Here is a 23,021-nt window from a genome sequence, read left to right on the forward strand (position 1 = left end):
TGCAAAGAAAGCTACGAGTGGCGGGAAATAATTTAGCAGTGCCGAAGCACACACAAACAAAAAATCACACCCTTGGGTTGTGACAGCGTCTACAGGGGTCTGCCCTAGGTTAGGTGCTGTTCAGCATGTTTGTTAATGATTTGGATGCTGGCATAGAAAGCTTATTGAGCAAGTCTACAAACAACACAAAACTGGGAAGGATTGCAGACACATTGGAGGATGTGAGCACAGTCCAGAAGGATCTTGACAGATTGGAAAATTGAACTAGAGCCAACAGGATGAAGTTCAATGTGGAGAAATGCAAGGTGCTACACCTTAGGAAGAAAAATTGAAAATGAATATAAAATGAATGATATCTGGCTGAATGGCAGCAGTCTGGAAAAGGACTTGGGAGTCTTGGTAGATCACAGACTTATATTGAATCTTTTATGCAGTTTCACCACACTGCAGGCAAACTCAGTTTTGGGATGCATCAATAGAAGCATTAGGTGCAAGACACAGGAAGTGAAAATTCCTTCCTGTTGGTTAGGCCTCATCTGGAGTGTTGTGTGCAGTTCTGGCTCCACATTTTAAAAAGGATGTGGAGAAGTTAGAGAGGGTCTGGGGTGGGCAGCAAAGTTGTTAAAGGACTTGGGAAGCAAGTCATATAAGGAAAGTTTTTCTCTTTTGCTACAGAGAGGAGGGTATGGGCCAATGGCATGAAGTTGTAGCAAAGTAAGTTTAGATTGGATATCTGGAAAAACTTCGGCATCATTAGAATAGACTGCCTAGGGAAATGGGGACTCTGTCACTGGAGGTGTTCAGGAAGAGGTTGGACAAGTCTACATGCGTCTGGCTGTTTTCAAGCCTTCTTTGGAGGCATTGGGGTGTTGGCTATAGTCAAGGCTTGGGATTTTGACTGGGGTGTGCTGGTGCTCCTGCTGGGACCAAAGCTAGAGGTTCCTAGCTAGAGGGTCTTGCACCTCTGCTCAGGATCAGGCCAGTTGCCACATTTGGGGTCAGGAAGGAATTTTACCCCATGGTCAGACTAGTCAACAGACAGTAGGGGGAGTTCTGCTTTCCTCTGTAGTGAGGGGCATGGCCCTCTGCCAGGATCTCTTGAACACATATTGACAACATTTCATAGAAGCAGGACATTGGCTGACATGGTTCCCCTACTTTACCTCTGGCCGGGTATTAGGTCTGTGTGGCGTCAGGGTTGATAGCATTTATATGTAGAATAGAGATTATGGATTTTATAGACTGTTTCTGTTATGGATGATCCTGCCTTGGGCAGGGGGTTAAACTACATCAGTGTTTCTCAACCCATGGTTCGGGACCCAAGTGGATGGCAAGAATATACGAAAGGGTCACGAACAAACTTTAAAAATGACTTCTCTTTTAAAGGAGAAAAACACAGGAAGCCGTGGGTTTTCCCTTGCAGGCTGGCAGAGTTACAACCTGCAGGGGGCTGCTTGAGGTCCCCCACACCCTCCACACACCCACACACTGTGGGGCTGGAGCCTGGGGGCAGTGGGTTGGGAGTGAGAGGCATTGGTTTGGGGCTGGTTATCAATGTTTATAAATGGGTCCTGGTACAAAAAAGGTTGAGAACCACTGGACTAGATGACCTCTGTCAGTCCCTTCCGGCCCCGAGTCTCATTGATTCAGTGATTTTAATTTTTTCCTCTAGTGCTGGATGCAGCGCATCATCGCCACTGGCCAGGAGTTTTGAAGGTAGTTTCGGGTTGTCATATATCCTTATTTCAAATTCCTTTACCAGAAGATGGAATGCAGTTTGGAGGATCAATGAGCTTGCATGGAAATCACATGACACTAGCATGCTTCCATGGACCTAATTTTCGATCAAAATCTTGGGCACTGTTTCACCTTGAAGAGCCCAACATTGCATTCTGGACAGAAGCACAAAAAATTTGGGAGGATGGTAAGTAAAGGATTTATTCATCTTGTACTTTAGGATTCTTTTTTAAAAACATAATTGGCATTGGCTTACTGAGCAAAAGAGCTTTTTTTTAATATATATTTTGAATCAATTTTCTTCTTTTTTCCTCAAAATGTGTTGTTTATTTGGGATACAGGCAATATGATCCTGCCATTGGTATATAAAGGAAAACGCCTAATTGAACGATCTAATACATCCTTGGCAAATATATAACATAGTTGCTTGCAGTAGTAGCAGACTGGACCTGAAGGTCCCAGGTATATTTTCAAATGTAATGCTCCTACCTTGTTTAGTTGAAGCCACAATTGCAAAAGTAGAAAGCTAAACTTGTTGCATTAATAATCTTTTCTGTCTGCTTTGGTGCTGAGGATTTGACTTCTGTCACTCACAAGCTTTACTTCACTGGTTTGCTAGAAGTATTTCTGATTTGTACTTGTGCACGTGAGAGGAGAATCTAACTTTGCAACATTCAGAGTGTGTGTGTGTGTGTTTTAATTATAACAGGTTCTAGTGAGCATTCTACATATGTTGTACAAACCCTGGATTTTCATTTGGGTCACAATACAATGGTCACCAAGCCCTGTGGAGCCCTTGAAAGTCCTATGGCAACAATTACAAAGATAACAAGGCGTCGTCATGAAAATCCACCACATGGGGTTGCAAGTGTGAAAGAGTGGTTCAATTATGTTACAGCTACAAGGAATGAAGGTAAGATTTCATGTTCATTTATTCACATTCATAATTTCTGTTCTGACTGCCAATCTCTGCAGGGTGTGTTTAACTAAAGCTGTTGAAATTAAAAAGGGGAAACAAGTTGACTAAAATAAATAGGTATTTTGTTTCTCTCTGGGGCCAGTAGTATTTACAGAATGTAATACAGTAGTGTACTGACTACTTGGAGATGTTACTCACTTGAAGTTCAGTATATTGTATCTGTTACAATCATTTCCATTAGTTTTGTTCCTCATTCCTCTGTATTTTATCTGGCTGTTTAAAAAAATTGCCCAAATATAGTATTGCAATGTGATGCTGTAATTAATTGCATTAAAATAAATGATAAATATGTCAAACTGTTTTTGACCTGAAAAAGTTGTATGCTAACCTAAATTACTTGGGAGGCACACAGGATGTATGGTGACAAGCTGACATACAGGAAGGTATTTGCATTCCAAATCTCTCTCTCTTTTTAACACTCAACAAATTATTCTTTTAAGATGAGATTCTTCATACTTACTTGCAGTCTGGAGCTAACTTTTAAAGGTTCAGAAAATTTTGCCATTTTTAGTTGTTTGTAACATGGATTAAAAAAACACATCATGATTATTATAAAATCTAGAGAATGTAGGGTTGTAATTTATCATTACTGCATGAATAGAAATGTAATTGAAATGGATTTTTGTGCAAAACATCTGCAGGTTGTGGGACATACTAAAAGATATACGTCTTCTTTTTTATCAAAGAAATTCAGTTGTGACAAATTATGGATGTGTAAAAATACTGTACTGATATTGTGAAGTGTATTTCTTCCTTCTAAATGATGCAACAGGATGTGGTGGTCAAAAAGCTTGCAGGTATAGATACTGGGAAGATCATATCTATCTAGTCTGTTCCTGTATGTAGACTTGTTACCATACATCCTGCGTGCCTCCCAAGTATTTAAAAATACAAACAAATGTAACACTAAAAAACCCCCCAAACTTATGTTTGTGTGTTTGATGTTTTAATGGCCGAGTTTCAAGAGTCGGGAGAAGAAAGAAAGAAATGATCATGAGTCAACATTTTTCCTGAAACAGTAGCCTTCTTTTAACTTTTTTTACTTATACCATTTTAAAGGTGAAAGCATGATATATTCAAATAGCACTGCACGTGCCTGCTACAGGATAGTTATCCTTTATTTTAGTTGCATCTTAAGGCAGCAGTGTTTTTTCCTCTCTTTGTACATGGCCTAGCTGACACAGATGTAAATGATGATTTACCTAGCCATTCAGGTCAGGCAGTCAGACAGCTATTGGCTACACAAAACTGTTATGCCTTAATCACACTACTGCAATGGGCCTATTGGCTTAGGTGAATCTTACTTATGCCATAAGTCCTGGTGTTAACTTGGGTCTCTAAGCTTCTATAGTAAAAATAAGTGGATTCTGAAAAGCTGAATAAACTGAGTGCAGTTTTGACAGTAATCATTGTTTCAAATGATTCCATTCATTTCATGCATTTGGTTGAAATATTTACTTATGTTGGAATGCTACTGATTGGGGGGGGGGGAGGGGGACATGGACATTTCCCTAAAATTTCGTTAGATGGCCCTGCTGATTTTTTGGGGAGCAAAATGCTCTGAAACAATGTTATACTGTACTGGTCTCCTTATAATATATCAATGAAAGTGTGTGTGTACAAATACCTACACACACTTTCATCGATATATTATAAGGAGACCAGAACAGTTTAGGGTTGCTGTACTCTGTATAGTTCGTATCGTTCAGAAGTGATTTTAAAAAGTTAACCCACAGAAAACTTGCATAAATAGTGAGATGAATGGTGAGAGGATCATACGGAACCTGAATATGGATAGTGAAAACATCTAGTAATGCTAGAATGAGCTTTGTAGATGCTGTTTTGTTGTGCTCAGAATAAGGATGTATGAGCTCTTAAGCTGGGCTTTAAGCACAGTGCTGTGCTACTGTTTGGAAAATGTAACGCAAAAGAACAGCATAAAAAACACCATTTCTTAGTACTGACAAGTCATAAGGAGAATTTAGAAAGCGCTTAATACATTGTTATAAAAATGTATTAAGCACTTATATACTTAATACATTTATTAAGTGCTTAATACATTTATTATGGGCTTAATACACTGTTACAAAAACTGACCAGCAGAGACTCCCTATGCCTGGCGAAGGGTGACTATGCTGGAAAGCTTGCTAAGAACTTTTTTCCAATTACTCAGTTGGACTAATAAAAAATATCACATCTGACCAAAGAGCCTTGCCTGCGTATGTCCGGAGACCAACATGGCTACAACCAAAAACTCAGCTGTAATACATTGTTACCACTATACAAAGTCGAGTTAGTTTCTAAAACCAATCTTTTTTTTTTTGTATGCATATGCATAGGATCTTTCAATTCATGTTGACACAGCATTTGAAATTTAAATGCCAAAAAATATCAGTGGGAAGTTAAGGCTATCTTGTTAAAATTGAAAGTGCAACTTTAAGTTGATCCCTCCTTGTGTAATATGCATTTTGAGAAGCCTCTGAATATGTGATCACACGCGACTCCTCAAATAAGGTGCATCTTACAGTATATGTACAGATGATAGCTAAGATTATCTCATTTATAGTATTAGTCTGCATCACAACATAGTCGTACATGCAACACAGACTTACTGTTTATTTGTTCAACCCTACCATTAGCATTACCTAACACTTGAATACTTGGCTATGAAATATTAATGTTGCATTAGCATATTTTGTTTCCTTAGGACTAATTTTGTATGGAACAAATCCCTTTCTTGATACACTTTTTAGCTGTCAATGAGGTTTGCCAGTTTAATGACAAAGTAGTAAATCTTAAAACTCTTTAATACATACATACCTCACTAATTTGGGTTCCTGCTATTGAGAACACAGGTCCCCCATGATTCCAGGTAAGCAAGTTTGGAATAAAAGTGGTGTTTTGCAATTTTGTTCTCTTCATAAGCAAAGGAAAGTTTTTATCTTAGATATGTTGTTCCATCCACACCTCTTCTCAGAAAATCAGAAGTACACTGGAGAGGGGGAGGGGAGGCTTCCTGAATATTGACTAGTATAGCAAGACTCTTATGGGTTCTTAAACTATAGTAATGGGGAAGTACAGAAGTCTAGACAGACAATGTTCATTTAAATTTAAAGCACTTCTCCCCCCTCACTATTTTTAAGGTTTCGGAATAGCTTTAGGATTGGTATTGGCTGTAGTAATGAGAGTTAACTCCCCTCCTGAGAGCTAACATGATGACATCAACAGGAAGTTGTCATCCATCTTTGAGTGTGTGTTACTTGTTGCAATTAATCCCTTTTGAGAGCAAGAAATCTCCCTACCTTTTCCTGAGCTATGAGGGACGGCACTTGGACAACCTTGAAAATGACAGAAAGTAGTAGCCATGAAAACAGCTGAGCTTAAGTGCACTTATATGATATAAATGCAACCTGAGTTTGTTATCATGTAAGAAGTAGGTGGTAACAGGTAACTGTTACTAGATAGATGCATAATTTGCTTAACAGTGTGTGTAAGTGGGGAACACTAATTCAAGCTGTTCTTAGCAGGGGCACTTAAGAAACTGGTTTGAATTGAAATAGCACCTCACCATGCAGAATGCCATCGTAATTAAACCAGGTCACTTGCAAATATGTCTCCTTAAATACAGGTAAGATTTGTTTAATAAAGGTTGCTAAATTACAGCCTGTGTTGTCCATATAGAACTAAATCTCCTTCGAAATGTGGATGCCAATAACCCAGAGAGCAGCACAACAGTTAAAAGCTCAAGCTTGTTAAGTGGATTCAGAGGAGGTTCCAGTTATAACCATGAAACGGAAACCATCTTTGCATTACCAAGGATGCAGTTGGATTTCAAATCCATTCATGTTCAAGAGCCACAGGAACCTTCATTACAAGGTGCTGTCCATATACTTCTTTTACTTTGCTCATTCAAGGCTATTACATTATTCTGATCATGCACAGGGAAAATTAGGAATTAATTACTAAATTAAGGTTAGAAGTGTTACCTTTGTTTAAAATAGAAAATAGAACCTATGGAATCTGATGCTCTCTTGGGGGAACGGGAAACCCAGGGTAGAGACCAGACATTTTATGAAACCTGTTTATACAAATAAAATCTCTATGAACTCTCCAAATAAATGGATTAATATAATTAACTTCTTACAATCTTTTTTTAAAAAAGGGCCATTAAAAATAATTGAACCTAAGGTAGGTATCTACAATTAATGGCTTGATACTAGGAAGTACAGAGTACTGTTTTTTCCATCAACTGCAAATGGAACTGGGGAGAATTCAGCTCTTTTGAACATTAGATTGCTAATTTAGATGTCTGCTTTGTGGGGTCCTAATCTCTGCTGAAATTTTGTTTTGATCAGTATTTTATATTGGTTGTTATTTCAGTTGCCCTTTTTGTTTCTGCCAAATTTGACACATTTGATTTCAGTCTTCAGTACTGTCCATTAAAATTACACACAGATGAGATTATTACCTGTACTTGGTGGTCTTCTAAACTGAAAATCATTGGGGTTCCCCGTGATAGCATTTCCTTTATTTATGGAAAGAATACATATTCCTTCCTTTATTTATGGAAAGAATATTCCTTTTTTAATGTAGAAAATAGAATTCTTTAATACAGGTTTTTCCAAAGTTAAGGTTGTAAATCGTGGTCAGTCTTAATTCAGGTACTTTATTAGTTTTTATTGGTAGTCTTCTAAATTAGTTTCTATGATTTTACATAAAACCTGCATTTAATAATATGCTAAAATTATTTTTATCTTTTATGCAGATACTAGTGTAAAACCAAAGGTGGAGTGCAGTGTGGTAACTGAATTCACAGACCATATTTGTGTAACGATGGATGCGGAATTAATCATGTTTCTGCATGACTTGGTGTCTGCTTATCTTAAGGAAAAAGAAAAAGGTAGACAGTTGAAAAAAATTATGCTATAACTTAAATGAACCATTTTTATGAATGCCATGCCGCATATATTTGGAATTATTTTCATATACTACTAATACTACGTTTTGGTTTTATTTAAATGAAAGCTTCATTTTTACTGAGAGATTTTCAATAACTAATGTTAACCCAACTCCTCTATAATTTGAAACTGATGAAGAATCAAACCAGCAGGGTTTTTGAAAGTCTGTCACAAAAAAGTTATAATTACAGACCAGCATCCACCAGAACACTTATAATGACTGAAATTTAGTTTATAATACTTAAGAGAAAAAAACCTAAAGTTGTTCCTGGCTGTTTGGTTTGGAGAAGCCAAGAAATGGAAGTCTGTTCCTGGCTGTGGTACTGATCAGTTGTATGTCTTTGGGAAAACTACTTATCTCTGTTCTTAACTGTTTCCTTGTATTTAAATTAAATATGCTGCACCAGAACTATATGTAAATCCCCTTTATTTTTTTTATTCCAATAGCTTATCAAAAGTAATACGGAAACAAGAAAAAATAACTATTCAGTCTTGTTTCAATATCCTTTGCATGTCACCAAAAATGACTGAAGCTACAAAGTTGGCTTTATGTTCTTGGTGTTTCAAAAATCTAAAGAATAAACAGACTTAAAAAGATGAGTACTGTAGTTCAATTTCCTATAGTTAAAATGCCACCTATCATCTAGAGAACTCTGCTGTAAGTTATGTAGATTTCTGTACATAAGGTTATATATGAGGTGTATTATATTGTAGTTTTTGTATTTGACATGACGCAATACCTATGTTGAAATCTTTTTAGGTTTCAGAAATATCAAGAAGTTAGTATGTATATTCTCATTAATATGTACTATTAGCTAAAAGGAGTGATTTATACACGTGTTTGAAATGGCCTACTAAGTATACAGGGTATAACCCTTTTCCTTATAGATTTAATGTGTACAGATAATGAAGCTGTGTTTCAAATGTATGCATGATCATGAATGTGTGGCTAGCTGAACGTTGAAACAGTAGTAATCATTGATGTCAGAATTATGGATGTGTGAAATTTCTTTTCCTTTTTTTTGCACAAGTATTTGTATTGAACATTATTTGAAAGAGAAATGTCCACTAAATAATACATTGCAGTAATACATTGCTTCATTAATTTTGCCTCTAAATTCTCCAAAAAGTCAACCTGAGATCAATCCAAAATGAATTAAATTGGGGCAAGGGGTAGAGGGGGAAGCAGGGGTTAAAAGCCCATTCTTTGGAAAACTCTTTATTAAATCCAAATCAGTCCAAAGTAAGTACTTATAAATTTATTATTTTCCCTTCAACTTTGTAGCCATCTTTCCACCTCGCATTTTGTCTACTCGACCAGGACAGAAAAGCCCAGTGAGTGTGCTTGATGAAAGTTCTAGTGACCGAGAAACAGAAGACGGCATCGCTTATACTACTGTGGATTGGAGAGAATTTATGTGCAATACTTGGCATCTGGAACCCACGCTTCGGTAATCAGCAGCCTTATCTGCAGCATTCTATTTGTCTATTTATTTGGGCAGGAAAATAGTATTACATAGAAATGATCTTCCTCAAACTGCAGGTGTTCCCAGTTCGATGCTGTTAACCTACAAGTGGGACCTAGGGTATTAAATCCATTATAGAACATGCTTTTGTTAGTAGGGAGTGATGTGATGCCACCTGCTACCGTTTATGAAATGTCATTTGATAACAAAAGATGGGTAATACCATTTTGCACGGAGTAGCCTTTAGATAAAAACATTAAATGTTACACTGTTTACACATGAAGAATATTTGAGGTGTGCAACTCATTAGAGATCACTTACATATCATTTACCATTTTTCCCACTATCCCCCATATAACCTTTTTGTTTTTTTAACCTGGATGTTTTGTGTCTCATGTCAGTGTAAGGGGGACTTTTCTCTTGAAATTACAAATTTTTGGTCAAGAAACTTGTTGTTTTTATGAACTGCCTGGCACACTTTGGATTTGGGTAACATCAGTCTCATTATTTTTGTAATTAAAAATATGAAGTTTTTATGGAGCATTGATAGTGATTTTTTTTTTTAGTATCCACTAGTTAAGAGTTCCTCCTTTTTCTGTTTTATAACGTGTAAAATTCCATGTTATTATATAGGAAGGAACAATGTTCTCCCCCCCCTCCATTTTCATAATGAGAATGCAAGTTAACTATTAAGTATGCCTTATTTATTGTTATACAATGAATGTAGTGGTTGTTAAAGTTACCATCCAATAGATGAGTAGCATGTATAACAGACATCCCTCTGCTGTTAATATGCAACCTGGCTCTGGCCAACAGGAGTCACTTCTCAGAAGGTGGGTCAGAGGTGTGATAGGATAATTCCCATGTTTGCTTCTGTTCATGGTCTCCGTTGAAACTGGTAACAAGTACTAAAGTAGAAGCATAACTGGGCCATGTATGGCAACCAGCTACCAGCTATGGCTATTTTTGTGCTCCCTCACCCCCAATTATACTACTGTATTTAAATGTAAACTTTATACTTTATTCTGCTGTATGAATGTTTCCTTGCAAAGGAATGGGTTGAACAAGAAACCTCAGTTTACCTAAGCCAGAAAAAAAACAACCCGAGTAAGAAGTTTTTGGATACCAGTATGTGCCAAACAAGCTGAGGATCCAGAGGCTACATATGACATTCCTGATCTCCTAAATCACCATATTCCTCCAAAAGCTGTTAATAAATGAGCGGTGACTGAAAAGAATAATATTGGAATTTTAGTGTTGCTTAACATATGATTATTCAAATATTTGTTTGCTCAAGACTTAAGCCTAATTATATATAGTTAAGAGTCTGCTTCTTTATATTTTAGATTAATCTCTTGGACTGGAAGGAAGATTGACCCAGTAGGTGTTGATTACATTCTTCAGAAGTTGGGCTTTCATCATGCTAGGACTACTATTCCTAAGTGGCTTCAGCGTGGGGTAATGGACCCCTTGGACAAAGTTCTCTCTGTTCTTATCAAAAAACTTGGTACTGCACTACAGGACGAAAAGGAAAAGAAAGGAAAGGACAAAGAAGAATACTAAAACCATAATTTAATGTGACAAAAAACATTTTATTTCCGTTCAATTACACTGAAGTGTTTTACTGTATAATAAAAAAATTTTAAGTATGATTTAAAGAGAAATCTAATGGCTTTTTGCTGTTATATTTAAAACTTACATTGTGAGTAACTGTTTACTGTGGTACATGATACCATTCTTTATTTAGAAAAGTATTGCATGATTATGACCAATGTATATTCTGTGAAAGAATAGGTGAATACTGTAAATCTGCTCTTTAGCATTCACACTATTATGTGCAATATGATTCCTGCATTCTTAAAATACTGCAGACTATTAACTGTGAATTTTCATGAATTTTATTGGCCATATCACCTAAAACCCCCTTGTTGATAATGTGATTCTGTTAATGGCTTTTTTGGTCCATGTAGACTTGTATGAATTCTTTTATGTATATAATTTATGGAACTGTGCTTGCCATAGTGCTAAAAATAATTTTCAGTTTGTTTAAAATTGTAATAAAACTAACGGTTGTACAAGTCTTCAGCTTCTTTCAAGGTACGGAAGTAGGCAGCATGTGAATGCTGTGCATATACCTGTCCCATATGTTAAGCATAGTACACAAATTTACAGAAACCCCTTTTAATTTGCACTAGTCCCTGGTGCCCTCAGAGGCAGTGTGAGGACTATTGGCTGCAGAATAAGGCAATAGCTTTAGAAAACTGACCCAAATGGTATACCCAAAACGTCCCAAGAATCTGTTCTAGTAACCTGTGTCGTCTCATAGTCTGCCTGCCTGCCTGGGCAGGCTGTGAAAGCCAGAACTTCCAGAAACTCCTGTCCAAGGCCATGTAGACAAAACGAGAGCCCACGCACGCTAAATGCTTTCGCGCCGCTTTAATGGTGTTGGTGTTTGCGTGACTCAGCGGCATACTGCGCATTAATTCCAGCTGCTTTAGGCAATTCGGTGGCGTAATGCATTTTAAATGACTTGGGGCGCAGCCGTGGAGCAAAGCACCAGGCTCCGTGCAGCTCGGTGCCTCTGCAGGAAGCCTTGCAGGCAGCCTGGCAGCAGACTGGGAAAGCAGGTGGTGAGTCCCAGGCACCAGCCCCCTTCCCCCTCCCCAGAGCCTGCCTGTTGAATTGCAGGGGTAGCCAGTACTCCCCTCTGCAGCTGCAGTGCCCCCTGGGACTGCCTGAGCCAGGTGCCTGTGGGTGGGTGCCACCTTAGGGGAGGTGCCTGCCGCTACCATGGAAGAAAGCACTAGCTTCCCCTGCAGCCCATGCCTCTGCCTGCCAGCAGCTTGCCCTTCCCTCCCTGCTGGAGGTGCAGGTAAGGTGCACAACACAGGGGTTTAATCAGGCCTAAACTGAAGCTGTGTTTTTTAAAACCCACCACTTCAGTTTAGGGCCCCCTGTTTTGTATACACCTGCCCCTTGAAAATTAACCACCCTTCATGCCCCAGACTGGACATTTGCCTCCCCTGGAGGAGGTTTGGCACCATGTAAAGTTGCTTGGGTGGTGTTGGTCAGCAGGTGAAGAGTGCCTTTGGCTTGAATGTTGCAAATTGATTTTAAAGCCTGCATGTGCCCTCTGTGCCAGGCCCTGGATGGCAGGACAAACGGCTCTGTTCTCTCTCTAGGCTTTAATACCAGGTTCCTCAATCTGGCAAGAACTCCCACCCAGACACCCAGGGAAATGCTTCAAAACTGCTGAGCTCAACCTTTTGCCCCCTAGGCCAGGAGCATAGCATGGAGCTGGTCTGCGGCAGGGATTGAGCTGCAAGTGCTAGGAGCAAACCTGTCCCAGTGTGTCAGGATGGGGCCCTCAGTGCCTGAGACTGCATCCCCTGGCCCTGTGCACTGGCATGGGGAATGTGTGCAGCTCCCAGCAGCTGGGACTCCTCTGGGGTCTTAATATTTGGGGGAGGGGGTTCCCCACCACCGAGTTTCCTAACCTGGGGCAAGCCCCGTGGGCCACATGCCAGAGGGACCAGAGATGCAGCCTATGGGGGTGGGGTGGGACCCTAAGGGTCTGAGCTAGGTGGCTTTCATTCAGTCGGTGTTGAGCGCAGGCCGGGGCTTGCTCCCTTCAGCCCTGCCTTTGGCCTGTGCGGGTGGGGGGGGGGCTCGAGCCGCACGCAGGAAGCCGGTTGAAAGTCTGAACCGGGCGGTTGCGGCCGCCTTGCCACGGGGCCCCGCGCCAGTCCCGGCCGCCAGTGTAACCTCCATCACCTGCCGCCAAAGGCTGCAGCGCCCCACGCGCCTCTAACTTGCGCGCGCCGCCAACACGTGACACCTTTCCGCCCCGCGGAGCCCTAGCAGCGGTTGGCTGGAATGGGGGGTCACGTGGCTTGGGGGCGGGGCTTCTCCGGAGACTCCCTCGCGCCTTGAGCCCGCAGGCAGGTGGGAGCGAGGCTTTCGCGGGCGGTGGTAACGTTAGCTGGCCGTTGGCGCGCGGCGCGATGGGCAGCAGCGGCGGCGATGCGTGGCCGCGCGGATCGGGCGTGCCCAGCTTCGCCCAGATGCTGAAGAGGAACCTGCCTGGGCCGCCGTCCTCGCGCCTGCCAGCTCCGGCGCTGGGGTTGGGGCTGGGGACGGGCCCGGGCCTGCTGTGGGCGCCGCTGGAGCCCGAGGCCAATCTGGCCTCCCGCGTGACGCCGCTCACAGGTGGTGGCTGCGGCCGCGCCCTTGGGCTCGCGCCTATGGGGTCGGAAAGGGTCCGAGCGAGCCGTCGCGCTGTTCCTCAGTCGAGCCAAGGGCGCGAGTTGCAAATCATGGCTCTGGTCCTGCCTCGGAGCTTGGATCAGATGCCCTGTTGGGCAGTGGGAGGGCATCCAGGCCTGCTTCTCTGGGGAGTCTAGGCAGCCTGCTTCAAAAGCTGCTGTTGAAGGAAGAGGGGCAAGGTTTGCTCCCGTGTGCACATTCACCTTGCTCATTGGCTCTGCCTCTTGGTGCCTCCTCTCACCTGCTTGAAGGCACCTCACAGGGAGACCTTGAGCCAATATTGCCAGTCCCTGCAGAATCCAGTCTGAAATGGTCCCTGTGCTGCAGCCCTGGCTGAAATTGCCTGTGGCTGAGGGGAGGTAGAAGCTACCTAGTTCTTTTGTGAGCTGGGTGCCAGGTGTTGCTTCGTTTTCACACCCGGCAGAACAGGTTTTGACTGTTGAAGTCCTAAATACTGCCATTCTCGTTTTCCTGTAGTGTAGAAATGTGCATCTTCTTTGGGGCCTGTATAGATATCCAGAGAGTTTGGGGGTTTTTTTTGTCTTTGGGGACAAATCCAGATAGCTTTAAAAAGAAAAAGGCAAGAGCTATTCAGTCTTGCTGTACCTCTTTAAAGCCTTTCTGATAAATAATTCCAATTGCCTAGTATGCCATAGAAAATGAGGGTTGGAAGGGACCATGGGTTGCGACCTAAAAATGGGTTGCAAGAATATATAAAAGGTCACAAACAAACTTTAAAAATTGATTCTCCTTTCAAGGGGGGAAAACATGGGAAACTGTGGCTTTTCCCTTGCAGGCTGGCAGAATTGCAGCCTGCAAGGGGCTGCTTGGGGACTCCTGTGCAGGACCAGGGTGTTGTTTTCTACTTAAAACTATTTACTGGGTCAAGGCTGGACATGGCTGTTTACAAATGGGTCCTGATCCAAAAAAGGTTGAGAACCACTGACCTACTCCAGCCCCCTGCCTGCTCAAAGCAGGACCATCACCAATTGTATCACCCCAGCCGAAGCTTTTCTTACCTGGGTCTTCAGGTAGGCGTTGTTGAGGCAGTGTCATTATTCCTTATGTCACATCTTTCAGGTTGCACTCTAAAAACTTCTTTAATTTTCCAATGCAATGATTTTTTTGTTGTTTAAATTAACCCTATGTTTTTTAGGTCAAATTCAAGAAAACCTGTACTTCAAAGGAGCCCAGCCAGCTCCAAACACATTGCTCCCTCCAAAGAAAATACCAAAGGAGTTTATTGTAAAATATAAACGTGGAGAGATAAATCCAGTGTCTGCCTTGCATCAGTTTGCGCAAATGCAGCGTGTACAGCTTGATCTGAAGGAAACTGTGGCAACAGGTAAATGTTTCTGTTTTTATAAGGAGATGTTTTTCTTTGCAACTGCAGGTGCTATATGTTTGTGGTTGATGTTAGTGGCATTGCAGAAATTAATGTGTAAATAGTAGTGATTGCAATACTTTTTCCTTGCCGTTAATAGATATTTTACTGTGCCTTCACAAATTGTTCATGGATTTCATGAGCATTTAACTTCCTTGTTAATTTAATTTGAGCTAAACTAATGGGATAAAATAAAGCATAAGTTGTTTTTTTAATGTTTTCAAATGTTCTTTTTAAGCAAGTGGTGTCCTTCATTAGCACTCAACTGTATTGTGCTTAGAGTTGTAATGTGTGTCAAAATTTGAGTCTGTTAATGTTCTGCCTCCTCAGACAACTCCACTTTCACTGGGTATGTCTAGTTATGTCTGTAATATAAATCTTGTGCAGCTGTGTCCTTTGGAGCAACACTGAATGATAATTGGGCACAGTTGCCTATGCTTGTAAATGCATGTTCTAGTTGCAGTTGGTATTCTGCCATGTTTCTGTTACGCTGCCATGTTCTGTTGCACATCCTGCAGCAGCAGTTCAAGTCTTCCCATGTTACCCAGGCTTATTGTATTACTGTACATATATTTCAGTTCTTACTGTCTACACCCCAGCTGTCTACACCCTAGCTGAAGTGTGCAGGTTGCAAGACTACTTCTCCAGTATTGCAAGAGATTGATCCCAGGCTTATTATCCAGATTTTCTTTATTAGATGCAACACTTGCACATCAATTGGGAAGAGTGAACGCTTGAGAGACTAAAAGTTTTTAAATCTTGTTAAGATAATTAGGGAGAGCTGCATTGGAATGTGGTTTTTGCTGAGCTGTATGTTGGGCATAAAAAGCTCTGCAAGAAACACAATAACACAGTGAAATATCCCAAATACAAGTCTGTTTCCCTTTCATTTCAGGATTTACTTACTTCCACTACATTTTAACAAGTTCTATGGCTGAGATTACACATTCAAGTTAGAAAGTGCTAATTCTAAGAAACCTTTGTGTGTTAGTGTTCAGAAATATGTTCTGGGTTAATGCCTTTTGATGTGCACTGTGCTGCTTGTATCAGTCTTGCCCTTCCTTCCCCCCCAGTCTGACCACCCCCTCCATCTTCTCCTGTTGGCCCCTCCATCCCCTGATTGCTGCCCTGCCATCCCAGTCAACCCAAAAACAATAGAAGCAGCAGTGGAGAGGAAGGGTTTCCCCTCCCTGCCTGTTCCTGGGGTCCCTGCAGCCTGTGCTGCCCCTGAGCACCTGGATTCATCCTGCACTGGGCATTGCAGTTGATCTAATTGTAATGTGTAATTTCACCCCAAGATGTAATAAGAATGTGATCCAGTAACATGGAGAAACTTTTTATAAAGTTACTGAAGTTTAACTTATTTGCCAAAAAGCATATTTTATATGTTGACATCAGTATTATAACTTGAGTGTGAGCAAAACCAAAATGTGCAAGAATTAGAAAATCAGTGCACTGATGTTAGCTACTGCTGTTGAGACCCTGAGCCCCCAGTACCCATGTACCTCTCTATGTGGTATCCCAGTCCTGGTAGGAGCACTCCTTGAGAATGATGGTGTAGCAGGTAGAAGAATGCTCACTGACATCAACTCTGTTTCCTTTACTTTGCCTGAGAGACCAGGGCCTGTTGGGATGCGCTGAAAGTCCACTCTGTTTCCTTTCTCCCCTCCCACTCTCCAGCCCCACTTACCCATACTGCAGCAGTGGGTTACAGAGCTTTAGGTTACTACAGCCTCTCATGGTACCCCCTTCCCAGCTGGAGAGATGTTATTGCTGGAGAACCAGGGAGCCTAACAAAGAACTGTATCACTGTCCATCACTGAAATGTTCCAGTTTGAAAGGCTTCAAAGTGTACTTGCAATTTCCAATGTTACGTCTGTCTCCACCCAAAGCTGTCCAATTACACTTGTTCTATAATATTTGCATTCAACAGTGCATTTTATGTAAATACACTAGCTACATTTTTGTTGCAGTATTTTTCAGTGAAGTGGGTGGTTCGTCCCTAGGAAAAGACTTTAGAATCATGGAAAAATAGGGTCGGCATCAGCTCTGTATCTCAAGGCGGGATCATACTTACCAAAACCATCCTATGCAAATGTCTGTCTAGCCTACTCCAAACAGAACTACACAACCAGCCTTCTTATGCAACCGCCAGGCATAAAGTCCGGAAACAAGAACACCCTACCTTGCCACATGTCAAGTAGGGGTACATGGGCCTTGTCAGTGTCCTGTGACTACAGGGACAGGAGGTAGCATGTAAAAATACACTCGACAGATTTAAGGAAGAGGATGATAAAGACTTTGCTCCTTGCTTCAAAGCCAAAACTCCCTACAGTCTCTGCTAATGGGACCCTAGGGCAGAGGTGGGCAGTCTGGTCTGCGAGCCGGCTCAGGCCTGTGGCATACTCTATTTCCCAATAGTCCCTGGAGTGACAGCTCCTTTTGGCTGCTGCTACTGGACCCAACCTGCTCACCCTCCATGGGCAGAGCATGTAGCTAGGATGGGCCTGTGGCTGGGAGCGGGAGATGCAGTCAGGCTTGGGGAGCCCCAGGATCTTGCATTGGTGATGGAGCTGGGGAAAGCCATGATCCACTGCCCACATGACCCTAGGAGTGTGGGTTCCTCAGGTAGGGGTGTGTAGGGAGCAGATAGCAGCTTTGTCCCAGCTCTGGCCCAACGCTGCCACCACCGCAAGATTCCAGCCCTGGCTCCAGAGCAGCTCCCTGTCCTGCCTGCGCTGCTCCCTGCTGGTGTCAATAGAAACCCTGGGAGCATGGGGTCATGACACCTTGGGGCCAGGGCTGGATGGGGTAAAATTCCTTTCTTATCCCAAATATGGCCATTGATCTAACTCTTAGTGTAAGAGCAAGGCTGTCTACCTAGAACGCCTGGGCTTAAGTCCCAGCAGAAACACCACCACATTCCAGTCAAAATCCCTAGCCTTGGAATGTTTCCTTGCATTATTGACTTAGTCATTAGGGGCATGTCCCCACAAGCAGGAATTTGCGTTTCGCGGGGGACAAGGAGCAGCAGCACAACGTGTGCTGCTGCTTTTCCTCAGGGAATCCCTGTGCACGTGCACTCTGGCATGTGACACATTGCCCTGGGTGGGGAACGGGAGGCTGGGGTCAGCACTGAGGCTGATCCCAGCAACCTTACTTGAGGGCCTCTGGGGGCTGCAGCTGCGGCAATCCTGCAGCAGGGAGCCTGGCTGACAGATGGATCATGGCTCTGGTTGGCCAGGCTCCAGTTCTGGGCAGTCCATGCTGCCACGATATGTAACACATTGTTTTTTTTAAGCATGGGGCTTTTTGACACCGGAATCTCCCGGTGTCAAATATCCCTCCTGTGCTGCAAATTAGCAGCATGTGGAATACCTGCATGTGTGGCGTGCTGTGCCTCAGGTGGATCTGCAGCGCCGCATACCACATGTGTGCTTGCCTGGATATGCCCTAGTTGGTCTTTAAAGCCAATACGGACCATGCATCTTGTGCATACACCAATCTGACCTCTAAGGTTGTAAGACAAAGGGGCATGTGGCTGAGGAAGTCTTGCTGATGCTTGTAGTCCTACCAGTCCTTTTCTACATTGTTAAGGCATTCTTGACTCATCAGGGACTGCTTGGTTGACTGTCCTAATTTCCTGATAACAAAGATTCCTTGCACACTTAAGATGATAATTAATGTATTTTGGCAGTGCAAATGGTATTTCACTTTACATTGTTTATGTGGTCAGATCTTGTGAAGAATCATAGCTCTTGGCCCAGATCAAGTGTAGTCCCTGTTCTTATCAGCTGCATTTGAAGGTGGAGGGATGCAGTTCCCAATTTCCTTCTCGCTGAACAGAGTGGAGCATAAGGAGTAGCCATCCTGTACTGGTATGCACTGCCACCAAAACTTGAAATACACTTCCTTAAGGATCTTTGCTGATTATAGATATGAAGGTGAGATTTTGAAATCAGCCTTTACAATATGCATGGTTAGCTCGTGATATCTTGTGTTTGTACTACCATAAAATCTAAGGTTGTGCAAAAAGTGGTCACCATATTGCCTGAAAAGTCAGTTAATAAGCCTGAATTATTGTGGTATAAGGCATACCAATGTTTAGCTTGGTTTTTCTTGAACCAAACTCAGATTTCCACTTTCTGGGCATCTGTTAGTCCTAAAATTTGTGTGAATATGGGTGTGTACTGACGAATAACTTCTGAAAATTTGTGTATGAAAACGTACTTGTGGAATAAGCCAGTCCCTGTACTCTAAAGTCTTCTATAGTTACATCAGTTCACAGTACAGCTTCACCAACAAATAGAACCAATATTGTTGCTATCCCAGTATTGATGACATATTTATCTCTGCCCAACAGTTTTGCAGTTCATGGACTAGGATTAGCATGCATCTGGTGGTGGTTCTTTCTGGTTCTTTTGTCATATGCATTTGAGTGTAAAGTGTCTATCCACTTGTCAGATGGTAATTTTGATGCTTTATGTTAAAGACCATATCAAAGACTTTTCTCTGCACTGCAGCTGTGCGTTTCTTTTGAGTTTCAGCCTACCAGTCTTCATAAACGTATATATTGAGTATAGATTTAACTTCTTCCATTTCTTACATTGGTTGGTGCAATTATGGCTAAACCCCCCCTGGACCAGATCTGACCCCCAAAGACATTGGATCCGGCCTGCAATCCAATCCATGGTTTACTATAGGAGAATTGATTCCCTGTTACAGCCTAGTTGGCAGATCCAGCCCAGGTTCTGTGTTCTGCGTTTTACGAAGAGCCAGCTAATCCACTTGCTGATGGCTTCTGCAGAGGGCTTCATGTAATCCTGGCTCCAGCATAGTAGCCTCTGCTCACTGAATTAGCCACCGTAAATTATCCTTAGCCACACCTTTCAGAGGAGGCTTAACTGATGGGGCGGAGATCAACCCCTCTGCACAGAGCAGGAACTGGGTTTCAGCAGGGGATTGGCAGCTCACAGAACAATCTAGGATGCAGGGGGTGGCCCACTGTTAGTAAAATATTGCCAACCTCTCGTTTAGATCTCAGTTTCAGGTTAGGGATATGTACTCTTTGCCAAGTTATAACTGGGGTTGGGTGGAATGTGTTTGCCATTGGTGCAGGATCACTTATGTGTAGGGGTCCACCCAACTCGAGGAGGCAGTTGGCTGATCTCGCAGGGAGATCACAAATGCCAACTGCCATTTTCACAGGCTAATTGTGGCAGGGGCCCCCCATGCCTCTGATTGGCTATGGGGCCCTGCTGGCCACACCCCTTACTGCTGATTTGCTGGAGGGGCTGTTCATCATGCAGCCCAGCCTTTGCTGCGAATTAGTCGAGGGGAAGAGCCACGCAACAGGCAGCCCTGTCAGCCAATCAGGGATAGGGGTGGCAGCCATCTTGGACTCCCCTTCATGGTGGTACCCTACTTCTTCCCCCTGGCAGGCTGCATGGCCAGGCCACAGCCTTGAGGGCTGCTGGCTCCCTCTGGAGAGCCAGCATTTTACTTTCAGTAAGTTTTTTTTTTTTTTTGCAAGCATTGCCTGATTTCTCATGCAATGCTAGATTTTGCAATTTCTGTGAAATTGCAGTTTTCTATAGGTCACTATTTATATTGATTGGTCATTAGTAACTGACCATAAACTTTCAGGGAACCAGCTGTGAGGCCATTTGTTCCAGATAAACCAGTGCTTATTTTGTGGTCAGGTATATCAGGCTTCATTATTGTATAGCAGGGTTCATTATCTGTTGCCCATCTTGAATGTGATTTACAGTTGAGTCTTTATATAGGACATATTTCTTGGCAAAATCTGCAGCATTTCTAATCCGTAGGATTGGACTACCTGGTATTACAGATGCTGATGTCTTCATTGGAATGATTGCACTTTGCATATTCCTGATACACACTTACATGGGCTCTTGCCTTTCCATGATGTCTGGATTTTACCTAGTATCATGTATTAGGTGTAGTAGGTTTTGGGCCACACATCTATTTGTAATTATGCAAGTTACTTTTCTGTATTTGGCATCTTACAGGATCTTTCTCATGGCTATTGCTTATTCTATGCAATTCTTATTCATCTGTTTCTCTTCTGTACCTGCACATCTTTTCTAATTTTGTTTGGCAAAAAAGTTAGATAGGCTCTAAGAAGCTGGCATAGATCTCCTTACTGTTGTTGCTGCTACTACTACTACTACTACTTTTTGGACTTGTTTACCTGGTCCAGGATTTACCTACATGTATAATTACTGCAAGTGGCATGAATTAGTACTTCATCGATCTGCTGCTGTTCTATTTTTAAAAAATCATCACCTCTATCTCAGTTCTAAGTTGGTTACAATTCGGGAAAGAAAATGGTTTTGGTTGCTTACAGACCTGGGGGGGAAAAAAAACTCCTCAGTGCTTTTCTTTTAGCTTGGCATGCCCCTACACTTAATGCAGAAAATACCCAAAAGAGGCATTGCGTCAGTTTGACCCAGTTCGTCCAACGTCTGTATAGATCATACACTTTAGTGGGGCTTTTTAATAATTTTATCACTGATTCAATCAGCTATTAAATTAAGCCATCAAAAAGCCCCACTGAAGTGTACAATCTATACAGATGCTGAGGAGCTGGGTCAAACTGACGCACTTCTAGTAAAGTGTTATTTTGGGGGGCTTTTTTGCAGGTTTTTTTTTTTTCCACGTCTGTCAGCAGTGTTTAAGTGTTATAGGAAAAAATACTGTTTCCATTGTTTAATTCATTGGTATATGGATTCATTTTTGGCAGTCGTATATTTCTGGTTCATTTTAATGGTTTGTTTATTTAAACATCAGAGGGTTTAAAGATCAAAATTCAACTTGTAACATTATTAAAATCAAAAGGTTCAAATTAGTGGTAGAAAAAATTTTTTGAGCCTTGAACAAAAATTGCTTTTTAGACTCTATATTGAGATTTGATTTTGAGATTTATGCCTGTTCTTGTCTAACAAGCTTACCTGGCAGAATCGGATTTCTCAACATGCATCATGGGAAACGTAACCGTTGAAAAGTCTCATCTTCATTTGGCTATCTGTCTATCTGCCAAACGTAATATAAATTATGAAAGAAAACTAAAGAAAAGATTAGTAATTAAGACTGAAGTTTTCAGCCACAGATTTCTTAGTGATTTGGGCTAAGATGTAACAAGTTTAATATATTTAAGCTGCATTTTTGAAAGTGACTTGGAACTCTTTAGCATTAGCCTTCATGGGTGCATGCATACATAATCAACCAGCTCAACCAAGCCAGCTTAATTAAGTTAAGCCATGTTGGAGTGTACACATGTACAGCTCCTTGACATGGTGGCAGCCATCTTGTGAGCTAGGTCTACTTAACTAATGCAGCTCAAGATAATATACCTCCAAGGTGCATTAACTTGCGCCACATTTAAGCTGACTCTGCTTCCCATTTATGTGCATGCTTTGACAGTTAAGTTGGCGTAAAAAAAGCTAAGCTGGTTTAACTGTCAGAAAGTTAGTATGTGTGTATGTCTAATTAAAGTTGATGGCATTTAAATGTCTAAATCAGTTTTAAAAATAGACATTTAAGTTGAGCTGTTTTTAAAACTGTTCCTTATAATTTAACTTCTGAAAAGTCTGTCCTAAACTTCATGCCATTCCTGAAAATAGGAAAACAACCTGATTTTGTGAAAGTGTTGAGAACCTGCCGAATCCTCTGACATGAAAGATGATATGATAAAGTAGTTTTAGCAACAAAAAATCAGATTTTTTTGTTAGGGTATGTAAAACTACTGGAGGACCTTGATGAAGAGAATAGCAAAAGTGAAAAGTATAATATAAATAAAATCCTAAAGCTCTGCTGGTCATAAAGTTTTATTTTTGTGCTGTTAGAGTTATTTTTGTTTTGGAATCATCTTGTTTTCCATGGTGACAGATGTATAAAGCTAATAAATAACTATGTTTTTAATTAAAATTAGTTAAAACGTAACATCTAATTGTATGATTTTTTTCCCCCCTCCAAGGCAATATCTTGGGGAGTTACTTTGCTTTTTGTGCTGTGATAGATGGGGTTCAGTATAAGACTGGCTTAGGGCAAAGCAAAAAGGAATCCAAATCAAATGCAGCAAAACTGGCTCTTGATGAACTATTGCAGTTGGAGGACACAGAACCAAAGGTTCTTGACAACTCAGGTAAATATTCTGGTATCATTAATAGATTTTTTTTTTAAAGGTTATAGGAAGACATTTGTAGAAA

General features: G+C 41.5%; 2 protein-coding genes across 4 annotated transcripts in view; both read left to right on the forward strand.

The window, feature by feature from the left end:
* Positions 1 to 11,213, forward strand: part of KIAA1109 (KIAA1109 ortholog) — a 252,339-nt gene extending 241,126 nt beyond the window's left edge. The window contains exons 84-89 of the mRNA XM_025204706.1: positions 1,673 to 1,924; positions 2,447 to 2,650; positions 6,398 to 6,592; positions 7,482 to 7,616; positions 8,960 to 9,125; positions 10,487 to 11,213. Coding sequence (XP_025060491.1) covers positions 1,673 to 1,924; positions 2,447 to 2,650; positions 6,398 to 6,592; positions 7,482 to 7,616; positions 8,960 to 9,125; positions 10,487 to 10,703 — 1,169 coding nt within the window. The 3' untranslated portion in view covers positions 10,704 to 11,213. The remainder of the gene's footprint in view (positions 1 to 1,672; positions 1,925 to 2,446; positions 2,651 to 6,397; positions 6,593 to 7,481; positions 7,617 to 8,959; positions 9,126 to 10,486) is intronic.
* A 1,880-nt stretch (positions 11,214 to 13,093) lies between these two features.
* ADAD1 (adenosine deaminase domain containing 1) overlaps positions 13,094 to 23,021 on the forward strand; it is a 23,064-nt gene continuing 13,136 nt past the window's right edge. The window contains exons 1-3 of one of the 3 annotated variants that reach the window (XM_025204712.1): positions 13,094 to 13,349; positions 14,563 to 14,751; positions 22,790 to 22,957. In XM_025204712.1, the coding sequence (XP_025060497.1) occupies positions 13,145 to 13,349; positions 14,563 to 14,751; positions 22,790 to 22,957 (562 nt within the window). In that variant the 5' untranslated portion in view covers positions 13,094 to 13,144. The remainder of the gene's footprint in view (positions 13,350 to 14,562; positions 14,752 to 22,789; positions 22,958 to 23,021) is intronic. The other 2 variants (XM_006015634.3, XM_025204720.1) reach the window with 2 other exon arrangements.

This window comes from Alligator sinensis, unplaced genomic scaffold (genome assembly GCF_000455745.1).
Source record: "Alligator sinensis unplaced genomic scaffold, ASM45574v1 scaffold150_1, whole genome shotgun sequence".
NCBI classification, from domain to species: Eukaryota; Metazoa; Chordata; order Crocodylia; family Alligatoridae; genus Alligator; species Alligator sinensis.